The sequence below is a fragment of the Vitis riparia genome, chromosome 13 (assembly GCF_004353265.1).
Source record: "Vitis riparia cultivar Riparia Gloire de Montpellier isolate 1030 chromosome 13, EGFV_Vit.rip_1.0, whole genome shotgun sequence".
NCBI lineage: Eukaryota > Viridiplantae > Streptophyta > Magnoliopsida > Vitales > Vitaceae > Vitis > Vitis riparia.
In genome coordinates this window covers 6840236-6862605 of record NC_048443.1, presented here as the reverse complement: position 1 = coordinate 6862605, position 22370 = coordinate 6840236, and the positions used below count along the sequence as shown (strand labels likewise).

The following is a 22370-nucleotide window of genomic DNA, read 5'->3' as shown; positions in this document are numbered from 1 at the left end:
CTTGCACACACCACATGCTCACAAGCCCCAAGTCAATGCCTTTTTCTACATGCAAGGAGTCCATGCTCTTTTTTATCTTAATTTGATGATTTTGAAGAAGCAACTGAAGAGACAGAGATTCGTCAAGAGTAAAGTTAATTGCTTTATTCTAGCTCTCATTTCAGTTTTCTTAGAGTATCAATCTATAGAAGGAAAAAAATGCTTTTCAATTTTCTATTTGGCTACTTAACTAAAGAACTTATCTGGTTTCTAGGTATTTTATCACACTTTATGGGATGACTTCATAATTCCCTTCATGCATCAGGATGCTGAATCCAAGATGAGATATCTTGCATTCGAAGTTTGGGGATTTGACAATACTTCTAGCACATCATTTTTCTTTTTATGCATTATTAACAAAAACATTAAAAGCATGTACAAACCCAAAAGGCGTGGAATTTGACTTTGGATTGCTTCCTCATCATCAATTGATTGCCCATACTGCATAATTTTCTCCCCTGATTGAACGGCACATGACTGCACAAAATACAAGCAATTTAAGTCATCGAATGGATACAGTACAGGGACGGTAGAGAAGAAGCAAATGTAGCAATTAATGTCTCAAATGAAGAAGAAGAAGAAACAGCAATTAATGTCTCAAATGCAGCATATTGCCCACATGGTAGAGAGAATTTCTCAAGATCCAACAGGAAAAAAAAATACTGACAAAAATATATAATGGCAAGAAATTTCCACCAAATTTTTCTAGCTATGAGGCTTGATACTTAGCCAACTCGTCCCCTACATGGGTGACCGCTGTAGGAAGAGCAACCACACCCCCTGAAAGGTCAGGAATTTTGTCAATCCAAACCCCATCTCCAAGACCCTCTTGCTTTGAGATAACCAGGATAGAACAATGTCTTGACATGAAAATCATCAGTACCCAAGAAAGGAGACTCTTCTTTTTCTCTTGCTTATGGAGGCCTAGATCAACTAATTAATAAGCCGATAGGATGGCTAAGAGAGAAGCCCCTTCCTCTATTGATTTTATTGGGATCTCATGCCTGTGCCGCCGCCGCCGTCCCCAAAGTTTTATTGCTCTTTTCCCAAAAGGTCAGGAAGCCAAAGACTTTCTACTACAGGGACTTCTCTTTTGCTTTTCTATTTTTATACTCTTGAATACGTCTTTTTTTTTTTTTCTTTTTTCTTTTTTTTTTTTTTAGGGAGGGGGAGGGGGGGGGGATTTCTCATCCTTCTTTCTTTTGACAATTACTTACTTTTCTATTAGAAAACTTGTATAGTTTCTCATCAAAAAATTATTAATGCTCACATCTACTTCCTCCATCAACACTTCCATTGAGGCTAATATCCCAGTTTCAATGATTATAGTAAAATTGATTAGTTTGGCAAAGAGCATTATGTCACGGACTTAATCTTTTCTTAAACTCGTGCGGCACTTAGACAAGTCAAGACACTTGATCTTGTTAAGTCAGCCTTACTTCCGATGCTTGGCTTGCTAGGCTAAGATGCACCCAAGTTAGAAGCTTTAGAGGGCATAGTAGGCAACACTTAAAGAATGGAAGCTTTATTGCTTTCAAAAGAAGCTATACAATGCTTGGAAGCTCACTTGCTTGGCGCCTTGGCCAAATGAGGCCCTCACCTATTTATAGGCACCAATGGAACTCTTTGGAACCTTGGAGAGTTCCTTACAATTCATGAATATTCTAGAACACCCTACACAATTCTATGTACAAGCTTATGTACAAGAATATACAAGAGACTTCTAGAACTCTCTAGAAAGCCTTAGACTCTTCTCATGCCTTCTACCATAGTGTAGAGATGTGTGGACATCTCTAGGCTTCTCTAGAAGCTTCCACACTCTTCCCACTAATTGCATAGTGTAGATGGCTCCACGAGTTTCCAAAAGCTTCCCTCCTCCTATATAAGCCCATGGGGAGGGTCATTTTTATTTTTTATTTTTGATAGATAAAGAGAATTATATTGAACGGAAAGAGGAAGCACCAAAATAGTGGACTCTAAGTATACAAAGAGTATACAAAAGCAGCCCACAAGCTCCAAACCAAGGGAGTAGGAAATAAACAACAAAACCCCTACCCTTACTTAGAGCCTAGCCACTCAAAAAAGCTAACAAGAGAAGAAGGGTTCAAAACTATAAACACCCTAACCTAAGACCAAAGATTACATACAAAAGAATATTTCAGTCTTTGAAGCGAAAACTCCTCATTCCCGAAAGCTAACAAATTCCTTTCCTTTCAGACTGACTAGAATATACATAAAAGGGCCATTTTCCAAGCCTTTTTACAGATTTTCCCCACAAACACTCCATGCCACCCAAAGAGAGTTTCCTTCACTGAACCAGAGAGAACCCAAGCCACACCAAATAGGGAGAAAAGAAGATTCCACAAGGCCCGCGTCTTTACACAATGAAGTAAAAGGTGATCCACTGTTTCTTGTGCATCCTGTGACAATTAGCTCTGTTCCCATAGTGATTTCCATAACACTACTTAACCCCATTTGGCCCAACATCCCCAAGAAACAACCTGAAAACAACCAAACGGACTGCCCACCTAATCCTCTCGCCAGTTACATTACATACCTTCATTAGCAACCCATAGATAAGTAGCAATAAAGAAGTTCTTATCAACATAAGTCGTAACCCGGTATTGATGTTCTTTCCAAAAGTCCAAAACAAATTGAAGATAATAATTTCTAATGAGAAACATTATGGAAGCACCCTTGAGGACTTACAAGAGAAGTGGAATACCGATCCCAACGCATAGGCCTTAATTTTTCCTCTTCATATTTTCCACTTTTAACCTATCTCCATAAGGTTCCTTTTTTATGCATAACACCAACTTCACTTGCCCAAAAAAGCCTTATCTAGCAAAGAAAAACTTTTAATGCCTAAACCCCCCTTTCTCTTCTTCGTTCAAATAGTTGATCACTTCACTAGATGAATATTTTTCTTCAAAGGCCCCCCTCCCTAGAGGAAGTTTCTTTGAATCTTCTCAAGCCTCAGACTCATTGTAACTAATCTTGGAATTAAAAACAATGATATGAAATAGAGGTGTAAGCTAGAAAATATGTTTCATATCAAAACAAGCCTCCCTCCCTTAGAAATATATTTTATTTTCCACATCGATAGCCTTTTGTAAAACCACTCTTCCACTCTATCCTAAGTGGCTACTGAAGCTCCTAATGAAAGCCTCAAGTAAAAAGACAGAAGTTCTCCTAGCCTACATCCTTATTCATAGGTTAACTCCTCTGCATTGTCCACCCTTCCAACTAGAATCAACTTGCTCTTTTCAAAGTTAATTTTCAAACTTGATATAGCTTTAAACCACATGAGCAACCAACTTAAATGAACCATTTGATCTTGATTAGCCTCATAAAAAATAAAGGTATCATCTGCAAACAACAAATGAGACACCTTCTCCACCTCACCTCCTCTCCCACTCACCCTAAAACCTAACAAGTAGCCTCCTTCCTTTTCCCTCTTCAGCAAACAACTAAGGACCTCCATTACAATGACAAATAAGTAGGGGGAATAGATTTCCCTTCTCTTAATTCCTTGGAGCTTTGAAAAAATTTAGAAAAGGTGTCGTGTCATTAACAAAAACTGAAATTTTACAGTGAAAATGTACCATCTAATCCATCTTCTCCATTTCTACCTAAAAATCATCTTTTCAAGAACTATTAGTAAGAGGTTCCAATTAACACGGTCATAAGCCCGTTCAATACCTAGTTTGCACATAATGTCTCATCCCTCACTTTTCAACACAGAGTCAACTCCCTCATTAGCTATCACCACTGCATCAAGAATTTGTCTTCCCTCTACAAAAACATTATGGGACTTGGAAACTACTTTTCCCACCACCCGCTACAATCTCTTTGCCAACACTTTAGCAAGAATTTTATATAAACCTCCCACCAAGCTAATAGGTCTAAAGTCCTTCAGATCCTGTGCTCCCTCATTTTTGGGGATTAACACCAAGTAGCATTGTCTCAAATCTCCCTCGTTCAAAAAACTATTTGAAAAACTTCATCACCTTATTTTTCACAAAATCCCGATTGCAATTCAATTGAGAACCCATCTAAACCTAGGTTTTTGTTCCCATTCAACTCCAACAAAGCACTAAACACCCAATCGATGCCCATTAAGAGTATTGAAAGCCACATAATCGATGCTAGGTGTCTACTCTTCTAGATCAGACAAAAGGTTGTGAAAGGTCAATGTCACTCCTTCCTTTATATCACCATCCTTAAATAGCCATGCCCCATTAACCTTCACTTTGGCCAAAAAATTCCTTCTATGAGCATTGGCCATTTTGTGGAAGAATTTAGTTCTACTAAAATCTCCCTAGATTTTCTACTTCTACGAAGCTTCTTTGAAAAGGGCCCATTTGCGAAACTCTTCCCTTGTTGTGCTTCTCGCTTCCTCTTCTTCTTGAGAAAAGGTCCCCTCACTCTCCTTGGAATCCTAAAATCCCACCAAATTTAAGGTCCTCTTCTTCCTAATTGAGACATTGTCAAGCACCTCTTTGTTTCAAAATTTTCAAGTCTTATTTCAAAGCTTTCAACTTTGCTACCAAAATGAAAAAGAGATACACTAAAATCATACCCCATCCACCACCCTTTAAGCAATTCTTTGATACCCTCCCCCTTTAACCACATATTTTCCTTTCCTGATCCCACCCCCATCTAGCAAAACAGGCCCATGATCTAGAACAAGCTTCAACAAATTGCTTTGAACCACCTCACTAAAATAGATTTCCCATCTCTCAACCACCAAAACCAGGTCTAATCTCAATAAGGACTGATAACTCAGTTCCCCGCACTTGGGCCCCCAACAATGGAAGATCCCACAGCTCCAACTCTTCAATCATCTTCGGGAACCTTCTCATAACTGAAGACAATCTATTACCTTTGTTGCATTCTTTTTGGAATCTTACCACATTAAAATCACATACAATGCACCAAGGGTCATCCCACAAGCCTTTATGGCCCCCAACTTTGCCTAAAACCCTCTCTTTCCCTCCTCAAGATGGGCCTATACACCCCTATAAACACCCAGAAAAAGCCATCCTCGCAATTTTTGAATCGACATGAAATCAAATATCCACCCTCTTCCTACCCACAAGCTCCAACACCTTATTATCCCAAAACACTAGCACCCCACCAAAGGCTCCCCTTACACCCACAACTCCCTATTCCAAAAATCTTCCCACCCCTAAACTCCTCAAAAGCTCCCTCGACATTTCCTAAATTTTTGTTTCCTATTAGCAAACTAAATCAGCTTTCTACATACAAATCACAGACATGATTATCTTTCTCTTATCACTATCATTAGCCCCCCTCACATGTTAAGAAATAATTCTCAACTTCATTTGCAAATTGAAGTTGATCCTAGCCTTCCTTGCCACAACCTGCCCCACTACCTGAAAACCCCTTGAATTTCACAATGCACTCTACTCTCTTGAACTCTCTTTTAAATTTTGAAATTATAATATTCAAATGCCAAACAATAATGAGAACTATCAAAAAAAAAAAATGTCAAACAATAATGAGCGAAAACTTTTACTAAAAAGAAGACTCATATTCAAATACCTATCTTCTTACATCATTTTCCACCCGACTCAAAGTAGCACATCATAATAACGGTAAGTAGGGACGAAGTATCTCAAGGAATTTCCATCAAAGAGGCGCATCATCATACCACCCAACCTAACTCCACTAAGCCTTACTCCCAACAACTTGGAATTGGCAATATAAATCTTATTTCACCATTCAACTCCATTTAGAGCTATACCTTCACATATCATGGACAAATATGCTTTTTCTACTACATTGACCTTCATCTTCTTTGGCCTTCTTTTCAACCTTTTGTTGCCTTCAACTAGAACTAAGTCATTCCTCCTATCCTCCTTATTGGTGAACCCATTGGTCTTCAATGCACCATCACCATTAACATATCATTCCAAAACTTAATTGAATTTCTACAAGCTACCCTGAGTTCTACACCTTTTTAAAAAGTAAGGCTCCTCGTTTATAGCCCCATAGAGGCCACAACCATACAGAGCACTCACTACCTTGGGATTCCATCCACTATAAGCAACTCCTTATTTTGTGGCAATTACTCTCCAAAGTGTCTCCTAAACAAACCCGTGTAGCTATCCCCTAAAGAATGCCAAAATTTAAAATTGACCAGTACAAGACTCTTAAAAATCAAACCGCAGATTTCCCTTACACTGCAGCAACACACTTGCTCCCTTCATTTTGGTCCTTGATGGATTTGATCAATATCACTTGGCCCCAATTTTACCATGGTATTTCCCCAATCAATTCCTGCATTCTTCAAACTATTATAAATACCAAACAATCCACAATAATAACTTCATCATGGACGTCAAAGTACAATATCCAATCATATTTGAAGTTCAGAACCAAAGAAACTCTTATTAGGTGCAGTAAAGTTCATCAGCATTCCCTATTCAAAATCATCTTCTAGGGGAAGAAGTTGGAACTTGGAAGGAGGTAGGGTGGGGAGGGGAAAAGAATAGTTGTTTCCTTCTCAGCTAAAGCCAAATATCAAACTATCACTCATGCCACTTGAAAGTTTTCAGGCCCATGGCTCTCTTTGGATGATTGAAATTGACCACGCAACCAACTCCCATATATCGTGACTCACCTGAATCAAATTTTTTCAAAACATGCCCAACTGCAACTCATTCTGCCTCCCATTTGCATGAAAGGATATAAGGCATATCAAAGGAAAAATGTTACTTCATAAAAAGATGACATAACTTATGGCCACCTCATTTCCACTGACTTGAAGAAGATCAAACTACAAATCATACCACTTGCAAGTTGTTTGGGTCATTCTCTCTTTGGAAAATTGAATTTTACTGACCACAGTAACTCCAATATATGCTGACTCACCCAAATGCAATTTTTATACCTATCTGCAACTCATTCTGCCTCCCTTCAATTTAAAATTACATGGCCATAAGTTTTCATGAAAAACTGAAGCATGTCAAGGAAAAAAATGTTACTTCTCACAAAGATGACACCCAAACTTATGGCCGTATAATTTCTACTGACTTGCAGCTGAATGGAATCTTTAGCAAAGCACCAAGAAAGCCAAGCATGTTAGTATGCAAGCATTACATCAATGCAGCTGTAAACAAGTACAATTTTAAACATAACTAAATGGTTATGGTATGTATTACATAATTTAGATGGAGCATCTGAACGGTAGTACGCCTCTTTGCTGTCTTAGTGTTTGTTTCCTTCCAATGAAATAATGACTCAAAGAAAATGGATAAGAAGAGCAAATTTACTTAGAACCATGACCATTCAGGATTGATGTTCTTTCATATGATATTCCATTGTACTTATTCATGAATCAATGACAATGAAATATGTTACACTTGAATGCAAAAGTGAAATGAAAATAAACCATAAAATTCTATGGGCCAGTACAGTAATATTACATACCACAAGTTCCTGAAGTAATTTCCGAAGAATATTTTCTAACAATTGATTCTCATCTTGAGCTAGTTTTGTTTGCTTCTGTCAAGAGAAAATCAATTCACCTGGTCAGATCAAACTAAACAAGATGACTCCATAAAAAAAAACATGCAAAATAAAGAAACTAAGCATGTTGTACGGGTTTGGTGTAGTCATTGTTTTGGTCGGAATGCATATCATCATACACCCAAAAATGGAAGATTTGCACATACTAAAATGTCAAGAAATTAATACTACCAAATGTAACTGCCATAGTTTTTCTTCCAGTATATATATATATATATATTCTTATTTGACTATCAAAGAAAAATCCATCTGACGATCAATCTCTGACATAGAAGTGGAGAACTTTGACTACCAAGCCAAAGAGGAACAATGTAATTGGGGTTTCTTCCAAAGGCCACTATGGGGTCCAGAATGGGGCTCTTTTCAGAATTATGATCCCCCTAAACCCATATTGAGGAAGGACTCAATCCCATCAAACCTCCCCGAAACCTTGTCAGCAAGCTACCATGACACCCTCTAATGAATGAAGTTATTTAGCATGTCAATGCTATAAACCCAAGGTTTAAGCTCCAACTTTTCTGAAAAAAAAATTCCAGTCATTCACAGGACTGGACTTAAACCAAGGTTACCAGGAATGTCTAGTAAAGTTCAAAAGTACGGGCATAAAGAATTTATAATTTTACATTCAAGTTGAACAAAGAAGCAAACCATCCATATGTGCGGATCGCCAGAAACATGGAAGGGGGAAAAAAAATCATTTTAAAGAGAAGGATTTGGGGCAAGTACCTGAGGTTTTATGGCCTCTTGCACTACCTGGAGAGCAAAACTTTCCGGTGGCCCAGGTTTCAGTAAGGCCTGCTTGAATATTTCCTGAGAAGAATACACAAATGCTAACACGATTACATAAACAGAAAAACCAAAGGGAAATAAATTAATAAAAGAAAATAAACCACGACAAGACACAAAAGCTACAAAATGCCACCAAAGAGAACCACCAAAATAAAACAGTTTATATTGAAAGGACTTACCATGTCAAAGATTCAACCACAACGTCGAATAAATCACCAACTATCAGACGACCAAAATTCCAGAGCCCTGAATTTCCAAAGCTAAAAATGTCATGAGAAAAAATTCGACCTATCTGGTATCATTTTCAATCAAAATATAACAAGAAATCAAACTCAACAACAATGTCGAAGGAAAAAAAAAACCCCTTAACCCTCTGTTACTGAGAAACCGCGGAAAAGAAAAGGGAAAAAATAAATAAAATTGCATTCTTTGCTCTTCTGTTTACTAGTTAAAAATCAAATCACTAGAGGAATTGCACAGCATTCAATGGAAGTTGAAATGAAGAAGAGAAGCTACAAGACTTAATCTTTCTTGTTCTTATCTTGTCTTTCGTTTTCCTAGGGTTTCTGAGCAGCCAACCGGGGCAGGAAAATTTGAGTAAAGAAAGAGAACAGAAATGATGAGAATACCTTTTCTCCGGCGCAGGTCATGGACCAGTTGCAGAAGGTACCATCCAGCTTGAAGTGAGGAGGGAGACAAAGGTGAACCGAACTAAACGACGTCGTCGAGCTTCAGTGCCTAATTTTACATGAAAATGAAAATAAATAAAATAGAAAACACATCAGCATATATTTTTTATAACTATTTTAATATTTTCCAAAAAGGAATTATTTTTTTATTAATTATTTAATAAAAATTATAAAAAAATTAATTTACAAAAAAATAAAACAAAATTTTTAAACTTTTTAGCATTTTTAAGTATTTATATTTAAAAAATATTATACTATCATGACAACTCTATAAAAAAAACTAGATATCAAATTAAAAGTAATTAATTTATTTTTTATTATTTAATAAATAAACATATATTATTATGTGTAGAGCGGGTGAGTATGCTATAAAATTTCCTAAAATTTTAAGATTATTAATAAACAAGCATATGCTATTATTTGTCTTACAATCTTTTTTTCTTAAAATTTTAAGAAATTAAAAACATTATTAATCCTGTTCAAATAGAATTTCTTAGATAAAATATTTCCTAAAATTTTTAAAAATATAAAATAATAATTTTATTCCAATGAGATTTCTAACTCTTATCAAATTAAAATAAAAAGAAATTATATTTCAATCACAATCTTCTAAAAAAAAATATTAAAGTTCGGTATGAAAGTAGAGGTATTTATAAATGAGGAAAAGTGTGTTTTGACTCACTAATTTGAAAACAATATAGAAAAAAGAACCAAAAATTATCAACACCAAAAAATGAGAAGACCTTGTTATAATTTAGAATTTGTTGTATCGTGCAAATTTATGGATGATCATACGTGATAATGTAAATCTCTTTGTGACTCTATATATAAAGGGAAGACCTTCAACGAATTTTCATTATGTTTCCTCCATAACATTATATTTCTTTTTTTCTCATTTTCTCCTCCTTCCACTTTATTTTCTACAATACGTTATCAACACAATAAGGGAGAACTAGGATATAATAGAGGAGCACGCAACAAGACTATATCAAGGTCCATAATCTCATATATTTTCAAAACCTTCTATATGATAAGATAGATGGATCTTCCTAATTACACAACACATAATGAAGATATATGTCTTGTCAATTGTGCAACAACACATACAATTCTTTGAAATAAAAAATATTTTTCAAACTTAACATTTGCATCGATTAATGTAAATACAATATCAAGTTTTATAAACCTGATTCAAGGTTTTAGAAGAGCCATTATTATATTACTTGGTGGAATCAAATTTATCATTGATGATGCATTATATTCTGTCGAATCCAAAAGGAATTTTTTTAGTTTCAAAGATATTCGTTGAAATGGATATCATATTAAAACTATGAATAAAAATAATATAAAATATCTCTATATTACTTCATTTATTTTTGGACAAAAACATCTATCAGAGAATGTCCCTATTTTTATTTTTATTTTTATTTTTATTTTTATGGGTTGTATCACACAACCATTAGATCCATTGAAGTATATGTTGTCACGAATCAAAAGTTATATGACCTAAATACCTGTATGCTTTGACATGAATGACTTGGTCATCTAGGATCATCCATGATTCAACGTATCATTAACAACTCTCATGGGCACCCTTTAAAGAACCCAAAGATTCTTTTTCCCAATTATTACAATTGTGTTGCATGTTCACAAGGTAAATTGATTATCAAACTTTCTATTACCAAAGTTGTTTTAGAATTCACAAACTTTTTAGAAATAATTTGTGGGAATATATGTGGCTTCATTCATCCTCCATGTAGACCATATTAGTATTTTAAGTTTTAATAGATGTCTCTACTAAGTGGTCACATGTTTATCTTCTTTCCATTCATAATGTCGCCTTTGCAAGGCTACTTGCTCAAATCATTCATTTAAGAGCACAATTTCCATATTATTTTATCAATAAATTTCATCTTGATAATTCGGGTGAATTTTCATCTCAATCCTTTATTAACTATTGTATGTCAATTGGTATTAATGACATTGAACATCATATTACTCATATTCATACCCAAAATAGTTTAGTTGAATCCCTTATCAAAAAACTTCAATTGATAATTTGACTATAGTTTCTCAAAACTCAATTACCTCTTTCTGTTTGGGGTCATGCTATACTCCATATTGTGTCCTTAATCCGTCTTTAACCTTCCTGTCAGCATAATCTCTCACTCCTTACAACTTGTAGTTCATCAACAACCATACGTTTCCCACTTACAAATTTTTTATTGTGTTATCCATGTCCCTATTGCTCCTCCTCAAAGGACTAAGATGGGTCTTCAAAGGTATCATATTGGTTTTAATTCTCCATCTATTATTCAATATTTGAAAGCCCAAATAGGTGATGCTTTTATGACATGTTTGTCAATTGCAATTTTGATGAGACAATTTTCCCGTCCTTAGGGAGAGTAAAATTAGTTTCAAAAGGACTTGAAAATAATAAATTCTTGAAATGCATTGCCTTTGGTCACCTTGATCCTCAAACAAAACAATATGAATTAAAAGTTCAAAAGATTATTCACATGCAAAAAATTATGAATCAACTACTAGATGCATTCACTGATGCTAAAGTGACCAGAGTAAATACTCCAACACAGATTGATGTCCCTATAGGACGATTAAGTAATATCAAAGCAAATAAATCTAAGTCATGCTTGAAGCATGGTAAACTTGTCGACTCAAAAGATATAATTCCTCATAAAAAAAAAACAAGAAAAAACATATGAAAAGGTGGACACTCCTGTAATCTAAATCCACTATATGAGAATAAGTTATACAAATTTACTTGACAACTTTTACCTTAAAGACTTACTATTCATAACCTACAACTTGTTCCATATCCGCGACGCAACAACCTCCAATTGCTCTGGTGAATACGCTTCACCCTCGCCGAAGGGATGTAGGTCTTTAAATAACCCTAGATTCAACACTTGAATCCTTCGATGAGAGATTGGGAATGGTGTGGCAAGGTAAGCTTAATCCTTAGATGAACCTCTAACCCTAAAAGGGTTATAAAGGGGTGTAAATAGGCATAAAAGGTATAATGAATTGGTATCTCAAAGTTTTCGAACTCGATTTGCATGAATTTCGGGAAAATATTCTCGTCATATTCTAGTAGATTTGGCGGGAACGCTCGAGTGCACTTAACCACCGCTCGAGTGTCGCTTAAGTGCTTGAGAGGTCTTAGTGCTTGAGTATTGTTCCCCCTCTGGAGTTGTCCTTGAAGTTTTAAATATTAAATAAAACAAATTTTAATTTTAGAAAAAACATAGCAATCTCTTTTAAACCCTTGATCACCTAACCTACTACAAGTCAAACCTTTTTAGATATACTAAGACATTTTTAGTTAGATGAGCAATAACCTTGGATTTTCAATAGAGAGGAAGTCACTATATAAAAATATTTCTAAGGCAAAAGATAAAAGGAACAAAATTACCAATACACAATAACAACTTATTGTCCTAACACATGTGATAACTTAAGTGTGAGAAAAGATATTGATGGGCCTTGTAAAGGTAAAGCTTTAAGCAAAAACATGTGGTTCAACCAAATAAACAAATACAACTAAGGCATTATTATAATTTATTTTCCAAAAAGTTATTTATTTTAATTTATTATTTCAAATTATTTTTAATATTAAGTTATAATGTTAAGAGGCTCTTTTGATATAGTTCTTTTTTCTATAATAATATTAATAACTCCTATATAAAATAGAGAAATTTGAAAAAAAAAAAAGAAAAAAAAGTAGCTACTCATTATACATTTCTAAAATTTGCTATCAAATTTTACATAAGTTTTAAATTCAAAACTTTACTCTTAACTATCTTAAAGTTTAGTTATTTAAAAAAGAAATTACTAAGGTACAGATTTGGTATCTACTGAAATCTCAATCTCCATCGATGAAAGTATAAAAAAAAAAAAAGGCTATTGGATGAAGGTATATAAAGATAAAACTAAGGTATAAATGAATGAGATTAAGGAACAAAAAAATGAAACTTCAATGCAGTGTAATATTAGATTGATCATACTTTTTTGGTAGGTACCTCTTTGATACTATAACTGGACACTTTGAAAAATCTCAAAATTTGTTAGAAAAATTATCAAGTTCTTTAAAAAAAATTAAGTATTTTTCCTACAAAATTTATCAAAATTATTGAAATTTTCTAATCAATTCTCATATTATTTTTAATTCTTTTGAAATTTTCCTTCAAATGTTCTTGATAATTTTTTTTTATAAACCCTAAAACTTTTTTTTCCAATATTCTTAGGATTTTGGTTGTTTAAGTTGATAAATTTTCATAATTAAAGTCAATCATTATTTATATTTTTTAATAATAATGAATACCATTAATTACATTATAATTTATAGATGATGACCATATGTTATTTTTCTCATTGCCCCCCTCCTAACAAAAGTTTTTGGCCGTGCGATTATGTAGTACCAATCATGCAATTGCTCTTATCATTTTTCATGTACAATTTTTTTTATAGAAATAAGATAATAGAACTTCTCAAATGCGAAATAAGTAAAAGCTAAAGCCATTTAATGGATCAGTGATAAATATCTCTAATCAAGATATTTGAATTAAGAACTTCAAAGATTTAAAGATTGTCTTCGATCCTTAGGCACAATCAGTGAGAGTTTAAAGATTTCAACAATTTACGATAGTGTTATCAAGTAAAGGAGTAGTAGGGATTTCAAGACTTCAATAATTTCAGACCAACATGCAATTTCAAATCATGCATATAGGTTGTATCGACCTAATAGCACTAACCTAGTGCCGAGCCCAATAGGATATGTGGAAGCATGTGGGCCACTAACCTATTCAATACAACTCCGCTTTCTTTCCCACTTTCTATGTGGGATTACATTTTTCAAGCCTAAATAGAAAAATTACTTATGCAAGGTAGGGTTTCAACTAAAAGCCTTGAGATTGAAATCAATAACCTTTACCACTAGGTTAAATGAGAATATAAAATCTTTATATATTATATTATAAATTAATAAAAATAAAAATATTATAAATAAATAAATTTTAATTTTTATTATGTATTTTATATAATAATTTAATATAAAATAAATATAAATATATAAATAAAATTATCAATATTTTTAAATAAAAAATACTTATATATTTTAATTTCTTTTATATCCTTCAGCACATATTAATTTCCTTATTAATACAATTTCAATAAATGTATTATTATTTTTTCTATCATTTTTGGAGTTTTTCCAACGTTTTTATGAGTTTATTTATTTATTTATTAATTTTTGTCTCACTTATATTTTGTGTTAAAATATCCATCAATATTTGTTGATATCCATAAAATTAAGTTATTGATGTATCTATCAAAACCAATGTTTTAAAAACTGAATCAAACCGGCCAGTCCGACCGTCCATCGGTGACCAAATCGGTTCGATCCACCCTAGCGAATTGTTTGGCCATTGAATGGCCTATGAATCAGCGGTTGAATTAGTGAATTACCTGAACCAGGTGGCTCTTAATGAACTAAACATTTTGTTTATTTTTTATTTTTTTTTAAGCCAAAATGACGTCGTTTTGATAAAACTAGATTACTCCATGAGGATCTCATCCATCCCATTTGTCATCAACTCCAATAAGCTTTTAGTCTTTCAAGTCAAAGATTCTTGCATGTCTTTTATACCCCATGATCCTTACATATTTTTGATCCATTTTCGAGCATGGGACCTTCAGGTGCAAAAATTAAGGCTGAACCATTAAGTTATGAAACCTTTTCATTATATTATATTTGCAAATAAAAATAAATAACAAAATTAATGTTTTTTTTTTCAAATTTTTATTGTATAAAACCCTTTCACATTTATTTTTATAATAATTATATAATGATAATTATAAAAATAATATAAATTAATTAATATAATAATTTATAAATAATAAAATACAAAGACATGCAAATGAAATTAAATATTATAATTTTTTTTCATTTTAGATATATCTTTATATTTAAATATTACATATGTTCTATTTAATAAAATTTAAAATATTAATACATTTATATTTATCTTCATCATTTAATTTGATATGCCAAATATAAAAATGAAATATTATTATAATTTTTAATTATATATAATTTTAATTTCTTACAATTATTTTAAATTTTATATAATATATAAATTATATATTTATGATGTCACCGGTTCGATCACAGTTCGACCACTGATTTGAATAGTGAGCCATGAGCCGATAACTTTTCTGGTTCAATCACTAGTCTGATTCTTAAAACATTGATCAAAACTGATATTTTCAGATCATGATACACTTTCCAAAGAAATTAATGAATGAAGACAATGAAAACTTTATATTGCAAAAGAGTGAATGCATAGAAATCAACACTCATGGTTATATACTATTACATCAACATAAAAGTCTAAAATACAAGGATGCATAACACCAAGAAACTTAAAACATTAAATATAAATCTAATTAGCAAAGTAATACTTAATTATCCTCGTTCTCAGTGTTGTAGAACATTTTAAAGGATAAACCAGAGCCACTGAGCTTTTCTTCAAAAGCAATTTCAATTTGCTCTGCCATGGAAGGGGTTACATAATTAACCCAATCTCCCACCTCTTATTTCCTATAGAAATTGCTATTTTTAAGTCCACTAGTGTGCATTCCATTCGTATACACCTTTAAGTTTTTAAGGCTGTTAAGACTACACAATCTTGATATTTCCTCTATCACCCCTAGTCTCTCTTCCTCCTCAGAGAAAGGAACGCCCAGGAAGTGGGCTAACCTTTTCAAGTGACAGATGATGTCCTCTTTCAAATCTTCATATTTCAGAAACAACACCTTCTCTGGTCTCTCCCTACTCATCCTCCAGTATCCTAACATGTGATCCCAGTATGGTCCAAATCCTTCAATTCCCTTGCACACCATCTCTAGACCAGCCTCCAATGAATCTGGTTGTAGAGGTTCAGGGCGATTGTGGTTTATGAAATGCCACAGCGAGATGAATTTGTCTACCAGATTTCGACACATATACACAATCCGGCACTTGGAATCTTTAATGGATGGCGACAACAGTTCATATGGTAGGTGAGTGGCAAGGAATCTAGGGCGAGGAAGGTCATGGAGATCGGGATACTATGATTTCATGTAATAAAGGTCATGTTCAAGGAAACGTACTCGTTGATGCGGGCTACTAGTGAGCAAAGTGTTAGGAAGTGTCCCAAATTCCTAATTAGTATATATTTCTTTTTTTGTAAAGAATATTATATAGAATACTTCTAGGTTGATATATTATTGTAATATTAGACTTTCTTATAGAATAGGAAAGGTTGTTGGAAATATCTCTATAAATATTCTAGGTCATGAGGGAAAAAAATTATGAGATGGAGATGGACTTGTAGACTCTATACGAGGTGGATAGAGATATGAGGAAGAACGGGAGGTACCCGGTGAAGCGAGAGGGCTCGTAGCAAGGTATGGATACAAGAAGTGGGGAAACATGGGATGTTTCGGGAACCCAATAGTTGTATCTAGTTCTGTCCTCTGTAATATTCTCTATTGTATAGTGGAATCATTATCTCTCATCCGTGGACGTAGGCATGGTTGGCCGAACCACGTTAAAGCCTCGTGTACCGTATGTGTGATTGTTTTATCTTTGTGTTCTTGAACTAACATTATTGGCATCAAAGCTTTCCCTAGCACTACAACTTGTATTTTTTCTCCATTTTTTTTGTTTCTCACAGGTTGGGAATTCAGCTTAATTCCCTTTAACTGGTATCATAGCCTAGGGTTAGGTTTGAGTGGGAGTAATGACAGAAAAAGCAGGAAAGACGTCTAAAATGGAAAATTTTGATGGCACAAACTTTGCGTATTGGAAGATGCAGATTGAAGATTATCTCTATGGGAGGAAATTGCATCTGCCTCTTTTGGGGACAAAACCTGAGAGTATGAAGGCTAAGGAATGGACACTTCTTAACAGACAAGCTCTAAGAGTTATTAGGTTAACTCTGTCTAGGTCTATTGCACACAATGTTGTAAAGGAGAAGACCACAACAGATCTGATGAAGGCTTTATCCGGTATGTATGAAAAGCCGTCTGCAAACAATAAGGTGCATTTGATGAAGAAATTGTTTAATTTGAAGATGGCAAAGAATGCATCAGTAGCACAACATTTGAATGAATTTAATACAATCACAAATCAATTGTCGTTTGTAGAAATTGATTTTGATGATGAGATTTGTGCTTTGATCGTCTTGGCTTCTTTGCCAAACAGTTGGGAGGCAATGAAGATGGCAGTAAGCAATTCTACGGGAAAGGAAAAGCTTAAGTACAATGATATACGAGATTTAATTCTAGCTGAGGAGATTCGCCAAAGAGATGCAAGCGAAACCTCAGGATCTGGTTCTGCCCTAAACCTTGAGACAAGATACAAAGGTAATGACAGAAATTCAAACTGGGGTAGATCAAAATCCAGAAATTCTAATTGGAACAGAAGCAAATCTAGATTAGGCCAACAAGTACAATGCTGGAACTATGGGAAAACAGGTCACTTTAGAAGGTAATGCAAAAGTCCTAAGAAGAAGAATGAAGATGATTCTACTAATGTTGTAACAAAAGAAGTACAAGATACATTACTTCTTGCAGTAGACAGTCCACTTGATGATTGGGTTTTGGATTCAAGAGCTTCGTTTCATACCACTTTACACCGAGAAATCATATAGAATTATGCAGCAGGTGATTTTGGTAAGGTGTATTTGGTTGATGGTTCAGCCTTGGATGTTGTGGGTCTAGGAGATGTTCGGATATTGTTGCCCAATGGGTTTGTTTGGTTACTGGAGAAGGTTCGACATATTACTGACCTGAGGAAGAATCTGATTTCTGTTGGACAACTTGATGATGAAGGATATGCAATACTATTTGTTGGTAGTACTTGGAAGGTTACAAAGAGAGCTAGGGTATTGGCTCGTGAAAAGAAGACTAGTACTCTGTATATGACCTCATGTCCAAGAGACACAATTCCAGTTGCTGATGCAAGTACTGACACAAGCCTATGGCACCGCAGACTTGGTCACATGAGTGAGAAAGGGATGAAGATGTTGTTGTCAAAAGGAAAACTACCAGAATTAAAGTCCATTGATTTTGACATGTGTGAAAGTTGTATCTTAGGAAAGTAAAAAAAGGTGAGCTTCTTGAAAACTGGCAGGACACCGAAAGCCGAAAAATTAGAACTAGTACATACTGATTTGTGGGGGTCTTCTCCGGTTACATCCCTTGGAGGTTCAAGGTACTACATCACTTTTATTGATGACTCAAGAAGAAAGGTATGGGTTTATTTTCTGAAAAATAAATCTGATGTATTTAAAACTTTTAAGAAGTGGAAGGCCATGGTTGAGACAGAAACATGTTTGAAAGTAAAATGTGTGAGGTCAAATAATGGAGGAGAATACATAGATGGAGGGTTCAATGAGTATTGTGCTACACAGGGAATTAGAATGGAGAAGACCATTCCTAGGACACCACAATAGAATGGTGTGGCTGAGTGCATGAACATAACTCTCAATGAGCGTGCTAGAAGTATGAGGTTGCATGCTGGACTACCAAAAACTTTTTGGGCTGATGTTGTTAGCACTGCAGCTTACTTGATAAACCGAGGACCATCAATTACCATGGAGTTCAGACTTCTTGAGAAGGTTTGAAGCGGTAAAGAGGTAAAGTTTTCACATTTAAAAGTTTTTTGTTGTGTTTCTTATGTTCATATTGATTCTGATGCTTGTACTAAACTTGATGCAAAGTCTAAAATATGTTTTTTCATTGGCTATGGTGATGAGAAATTTGGTTATAGGTTTTGGGATGAACAAAACAGGAAAATCATCAAAAGTAGAAATGCGATATTTAATGAACAAGTTATGTACAAGGACATGTCAATTGTAGTGTTAGATGTTATAGAGATAGATCAAAAGAAATGTGAATTTCTCAACTTAGATGAATTGACTAAAAGTACTGTCCAAAAAAGGGGGTGAAGAAGATAAGGAGCATGTAAATTCACAAGTAGATGTGAGCACACCTGTAGCTGAAGTTCGCAGATCTTCTAGGAACATTAGACCTCCACAGCGTTATTCACCTGTTTTAAATTATCTCCTGTTGACTGATGGTGGTGAGCCAGAGTGTTATGATGAAGCCTTGTAAGATGAGAATTCAAGGAAGTGGGAGTTAGCCATGAAGGATGAGATGGATTCTTTGTTGGGGAATCAGACATGGGAATTGACTGAATTGCCAGTAGGAAAGAAGGCTTTGCACAACAAGTGGGTATACATAATAAAGAATGAGCATGATGGTAGCAAACGTTATAAGACCAGATTAGTTGTTAAAGGGTTCTAGCAGAAGGAGGGCATTGACTACACAGAGATATTTTCTCCAGTTGTGAAGATGTCAACAATCAAACTTGTACTGGGAATGGTGGCTGTAGAAAATTTACATCTTGAGCAATTAGATGTGAAGACAGCATTCCTTCATAGTGACTTGGAGGAAGACCTTTACATGATTCAGAGAAGAGTTCATTGTTCAGGGACAAGAGAATCTAGTCTGCAAACTGAGAAAGAGCTTGTATGGCCTTAAACAAGCTCCTAGACAATGGTACAAGAAGTTTGACAGTTTTATGCATAGAATTGGGTTCAAGAGATGTGAAGCTGATCACTGTTGCTATGTTAAGTCTTTTGACAATTCTTACATCATATTACTGTTGTATGTGGATGATATGTTTATTGTAGGGTCTGACATTGAGAAGATTAATAATCTGAAGAAGCAATTGTCCAAACAGTTTGCAATGAAGGATTTGGGAGTTGCAAAGCAAATCCTTGGTATGAGAATCATTAGAGACAAGGCTAATGGTACATTGAAGCTTTCATAGTCAGAGTATGTGAAGAAAGTTCTCAGCAGGTTCAACATGAATGAAGCTAAACCAGTGAGCACATCCTTGGGTAGTCATTTCAAACTAAGTAGAGAACAGTCACCGAAGACAGAAGAAGAAAGAGACCATATGAGCAAGGTGCCCTATGCCTCATCTATTGGCAGCTTGATGTATACTATGGTGTGTACAAGGCCAGACATTGCACATACAGTGGGAATTGTGAGCAAATTCATGAGTAGGCCTAGGAAGCAGCATTGAGAGGCAGTCAAGTGGATTCTAAGATATCTGAAGGGTTCATTAGATACATGTATTTGCTTCACAGGTGCAAGTTTGAAACTGCAGGGTTATGTAGATGCTGATTTTGTTGGTGATATTGATAGTAGAAAGAGTACTACTGGGTTTGTTTTTATTCTAGGTGGTATAACTATATCATGAGCTTCAAATCTACAAAAGATTGTTACTTTGACTACTACAGAAGCTGAGTATGTCGTAGAAACTGAAGCTGGAAAGGAGATGATTTGGTTATATGGTTTCTTAGATGAATTGGGTAAGAAGCAGGAGATGGGCATTCTACACAGTGACAGTCAGAGTGCAATTTTTCTTGCCAAAAATTCAGCTTTTCATTCAAAGTTGAAGCATATACAAACAAAATACCACTATATCCGTTATCTTGTTGAAAATAAACTAGTAATACTTGAGAAGATTTGTGGATCTAAGAACCTGACAGACATGTTGACTAAGGGTGTCACTATTGAGAAGTTGAAGTTGTGCGTAGCTTCAATTGGTCTTCTAGCTTAAGGACAGGAGGATGAGTTGTAGGGATGAGAGATTGTTTCTTGAAGGATAGCGGTGTGATGTTGGTGATTGAACTAGTCTCCAAGTGGGAGATTTGTCGGGCTTTGTGGAGCCTAGTTTTGTTTGATCCGGTTTGATGACCCGACTCGAATAATATTACGTGGTTTTTTAATGGGAGACTTACTGAGGCTTTCTCCATGGAGCGAATGCTTGGGCCCGTTTAGCCCATTGTGGAACTGCCTTTTGTGATTAGGGTTTTTTAGTGTGGTGTGGTTACTGTGTTTTATATAGAGAGAAAATATTGTAGCCGTTAGGTTGTACTCTGTATTCTTTCCTGATAATAGTGATATCCCTGCAACTCCGTGGATGTAGGCAAATTGCCGAACCACGTAAATATTGTCTTGTGCGTGTGATTGTTTTTCTTTGGCGTGTGTTTTCTCCAACTTTTTTGTTTCTCATAGGTTGGGAATTCGACTTAATTCCCTTCACAAAGGGCTCTGAGTGAGTGAGGGATCTCTTCGGTTGGCAATGGCAAATGTGAGGGCCTTCAACCAAGTGGTGCCTGATTTTGTAGTAGTAATGACTAATACATCTTCGATTTCTGCTTAGAAGTGTTTTTGAAAGAGAATAATGCCATGGAGGAGTATAGCTCGGAACCAAAAGCCTTGATATAAATAGTAATAGTTGCCATCCCAGGTTTTTTCTCTAGGAAGGGTTGGGAGTAGATGTTGACACTCATTGCTAAGCTTCTCAAAATCTACTTCTTCAAAAAGGGGGATTGCGGAGCTTTCCATTTTCTCTATGAAAATGTGGGTGCAGAGTGAGTGACATAGTGAAGAGCACATGGTTAAATAGCAAGTATAAGTGCAGCACATCTATGTGTACCTTATACTAATGTAGAATTAGTGATTACTACTCAAAAAGTGCTATTTCATAGCTTGTAATTAACTCTTTTAAACACTTTTGAGTAGTAGTTATCATCTTTTAACCCAATTAACATATTAAGGACCCTTGCAATCAACTCTAATCAAATTGTGTTAAGTTTTGGTGTTTTGATAGCTTTTTTATCACCGAAGCAATCCGAGATTGAGGGGAGTTCTTTGGAATCCATGGCAAAGATGTCTGGACAGGGAGTCCAGACATACCATCGGAGGACGGCGAAACGTGGGCTGTAGCAAGGCTTGCTCACTTTAGTCAATGATCCGGACAACATATCCGGATAGGATATGCTATCGTCCGAGGTGTAATGTTCGCGAGTGTCGGGTGCTTCTCCCTGAGAGAGTCCGGATAGGGGAGCGCGCCACATGTCCTCTTGGGGAATCTGGATAGAGTTGCTCCGGATAGCGATGCGCGCTCCGTGTCATCAGGGGGAGAGGTCCTTACACCTTGCACACGCAGACGGTCCCCCTTGCGAAGCGCGACATAGCTCATTCCACCCGGGGAAGAATTCTGTCCGACCAACATTTCATATTCTCCGGATATCTCACATCGGGAATTCTACCCGGTCAGACATGACCGGATCCTCTGATCGGATATTTCACATCCGGCGCCTGACGCCGGATGGGAGAGAAGGGCGTTTCAACTTCCCCGGTCAAACATGT

At 35.2% G+C, this 22370-nt stretch overlaps 1 protein-coding gene across 1 annotated transcript; it reads right to left on the bottom strand.

Annotated features, from left to right (window-relative positions):
* Positions 1-300: 300 nt before the first annotated feature.
* Positions 301-9115, bottom strand: LOC117928234 (THO complex subunit 1-like). Its single transcript, XM_034848150.1, has 5 exons — positions 9015-9115; positions 8565-8631; positions 8323-8406; positions 7498-7572; positions 301-516 (listed from the first exon to the last, which is right to left on the bottom strand). The coding sequence occupies exons 2-5, from the start codon at positions 8565-8567 to the stop codon at positions 301-303; spliced, it is 378 nt and encodes a 125-aa protein (XP_034704041.1). The 5' UTR covers positions 8568-8631; positions 9015-9115.
* Positions 9116-22370: the final 13255 nt, after the last annotated feature.